The 3,188-nt window shown below is 20.1% G+C and overlaps 1 protein-coding gene across 1 annotated transcript; it reads right to left on the reverse strand.

Annotated features, from left to right (window-relative positions):
* Window positions 1–424: 424 nt before the first annotated feature.
* Window positions 425–1,867, reverse strand: PRSY57_1355500 (regulator of chromosome condensation, putative; the record flags this gene model as incomplete). The annotated part of the gene is made up of 1 exon (XM_012909477.2): window positions 425–1,867. The coding sequence occupies one exon, from the start codon at window positions 1,865–1,867 to the stop codon at window positions 425–427; it is 1,443 nt and encodes a 480-aa protein (XP_012764931.1).
* Between the last annotated feature and the right edge of the window lie 1,321 nt (window positions 1,868–3,188).

Genomic DNA, 3,188 nt, shown 5'->3' on the forward strand with positions numbered 1-3,188 from the left:
AAAAAAAAAAAAAAAAAAAAAGAAAGAAAGAAAAAAAGAAAAAAAGAAAAAAAGAAAAAAAGAAAAAAAGAAAGAAAAAAAAAAAAGAAAATACGCTAAGCGAATAAATGCTAATAAAATTATTCAAAACGATACACTAAAAATAGAATATTATTATAATATATAAGAATAAATATGAATAATATAAAAATAAACATATCTATATAATTATATGTAGATATATATATTTTTCCTTTAAGTAATTAAAAAGAATAAAACCTACTTAATTAAATTTATATTATTTTTTTTTACTTTTCATTAATTTTAATTAACACATTGAAAAAAAAAAATAATAATAATAATAATAATAAATAAATAAAACATAATAATAATATAATTACTATAAATATAACATTTGCATATATTATATTTATATTTATTTATATCATATAGATATAAATGCATTTTCCTCTTGAACTGAATAAAATGTTTTGTCTGAATGTTGATCACCTTGTTTACTTTTTTCAAAGGTTTCTCCTCCAACGACTACAATAGTAAAGTCATCACCTAAATATGCATTTGTAACTTTTTGGTGTAACATTGAATATATTAATGTAGCTTTATTAAATTTTTGTTTCAGTCCTGATTGAATAGAAATACCAGGTTGAACATTTTGATTCAATAGAAAATCTGAGCTAGCTGTAAAAATTAGTTTATGATGAGCTGAATGTCCCCACATATAAAGTTGATTAAATTTATTTATACAAGCAGAATGCCTTTCTCCACAAAATATTTTTTTAGCTTTTTGATTATTTTCATTCAATTCAACAAATTTTGGTGTTGTGACAATATTTTGAAATCCGGATATACCACATTGGCCGGAAATTTTATCTCCAAAAGACCAAACATGTTCGTCTTCTGTTATTAATAATACATGTCTTGCTCCTGCACTAACCTTATTAATATTTGGTAATTTCTTATTATTTGCATCTCTTAAAATTAAAGGTTCAGGATAAATAAAATAACAACCACCTTCATCATCAAATGAACTTTTACATAATTCTCCATAGGTTCCATCACCCCATCCATATAATTCTCCATTAACAAGTAAAACAACCGCAAAATTTTTACCCATTGCGATTTGTTTTATTTTATAATCTAATTGAAATTTATAAAAGAAGGTTGGAATATATTTTAAATAATTATTGTATGTTTCTCCCCATAAGTATATGGAACTATTATTATCACAAACTGCTATACTTTGATTATATTTAGCATAAATTTGTGTACATGTTTTTTTTTTCTTTTCGGATTTCTCATAATCCGTAATTAAATGAGACAAAGCATTTAATGTAGTTTCAATGACATCACCATAATCATGTATATTTAAAATAGTTGGTGTAAATCTATCATAATTACATTTTAATCCGTTATAATTTCCATGACCCCATGCATATAATATATTATCATGAGATAAACATAATGAATGATTATATCCACATGCTATTTGTTTTATATTTGTTACTGTTGGAATTAATGATGGCTGTGCATTATAAACAACCATCGTTCCTTGACCTAGTTCTCCATGTAACCCTTTTCCAAAAGAATACATATTTCCGGTGTTACTTAAAAATAAAGCACACGCACGGTTACAACTAATTTCTCTTATTTTTACATTACTAAGCTCTGTATATATGGTAGGTAAGTGTTCTGGTGTTTCGTCATTTTCATTTATAACTCTTTTTCCCCAGTAATATATTATGGTTCTCTTATCTTCATACTTTGGTAATTTCTTTATAAAGTCAGAAGATATGATAGCTTTTGTTACCAATTTGGGTTGAGTAACATTTTCATCATTTGATTTTTTGAATTTAAAGAAATGTGTCATTTTTTTTCTTTTTTTTTAAATTAATATGTGTGATATTAAAGCATAAAGAAAAAAAAAAAAAATAAATAAATAAATAAAATTATAAACACGATATATATAGATATAGATATATATTTTTTTTATTAAAATGAAATATTATAAATGAAACAAAAAAAAAGTCCATAGAAAAATAAATAAATATACCAATCGGTACACATTTATACAAACAAAAAAAATATAATCATAAATTATAATAAAATTTAAAACGGGACGAAATATAATAATATCGTTATATTAAAAATTATTTGTATGTATATTTATTTATTATAATATAGATTATATATATATATATATATATATATATATTATCATATTATCCTGAAATATATATATTCATATACATATTACTACACACTAATAATTATTTATTTATTTATTTTTTTTTTTCTAATTTATACATATCTTCTTTATGCACTCTACAAAAACAAAATATATTCTTATTATGTATGTATAAAACTATAAACTAAGCAATTTTATACAATATAATAAAAATTAAAATAAATAAATACATATATATTTATATATATTTAATTCACATAAAAAGGAACATTTCTTTAACATTCCTTTCACAAATTATTAACATATAAAAACAAAAAAATAAATAAATATAAATATACATAAATATTTATAATACAAATATATACAATATATATATATAATTGTCTATATGATTATTATTCAACTTATACTATTTTGTTACATTATTTATTTATTATTTTTTTTTTTTTTTTCTGTATCAATTTTGTCAAATAATATTCAACTAAAAAATTTTGCCTTTCCCAATATTGGTTTCAAAGTTTTAAGCAGATTATAAGCTATTACATAATAATATATAAATATATAAATAAATATATATATAACATCATCTGAAAAAATAAATCAAGGAATTTATAAAGCCAGAGTGAATGACGATATATATAATATAACAATAATGTTCTTGTTAACCTCTATTTTTTGTTATTATTATGTTCTTTTATCTATATAAATTATAATATTTCTGTTCGATCCATTTTATTCTACCAATTCATTATCATCTTGACATGGTAAAATTTATAAAAATATGAATAAAAAAAAGTGTAATGTTTTGATTGGTTACTATTCTTGATTCATTCTGCTACTCATTTTGCTCATATTTGTCAACACATAATATTAAAAAAAAAATATATATATTCCTTGATATAATAAAATATCACAAAAAAAAAAAAAAAAAAAAAAAAAAAAAAAAAAAAAAAAAAAAAAAAAAAAAAAAAAAAAAAAAAAAAAAAAAAAAAAAAAAAAAAAA

This window comes from Plasmodium reichenowi, chromosome 13 (genome assembly GCF_001601855.1).
Source record: "Plasmodium reichenowi strain SY57 chromosome 13, whole genome shotgun sequence".
NCBI lineage: Eukaryota > Apicomplexa > Aconoidasida > Haemosporida > Plasmodiidae > Plasmodium > Plasmodium reichenowi.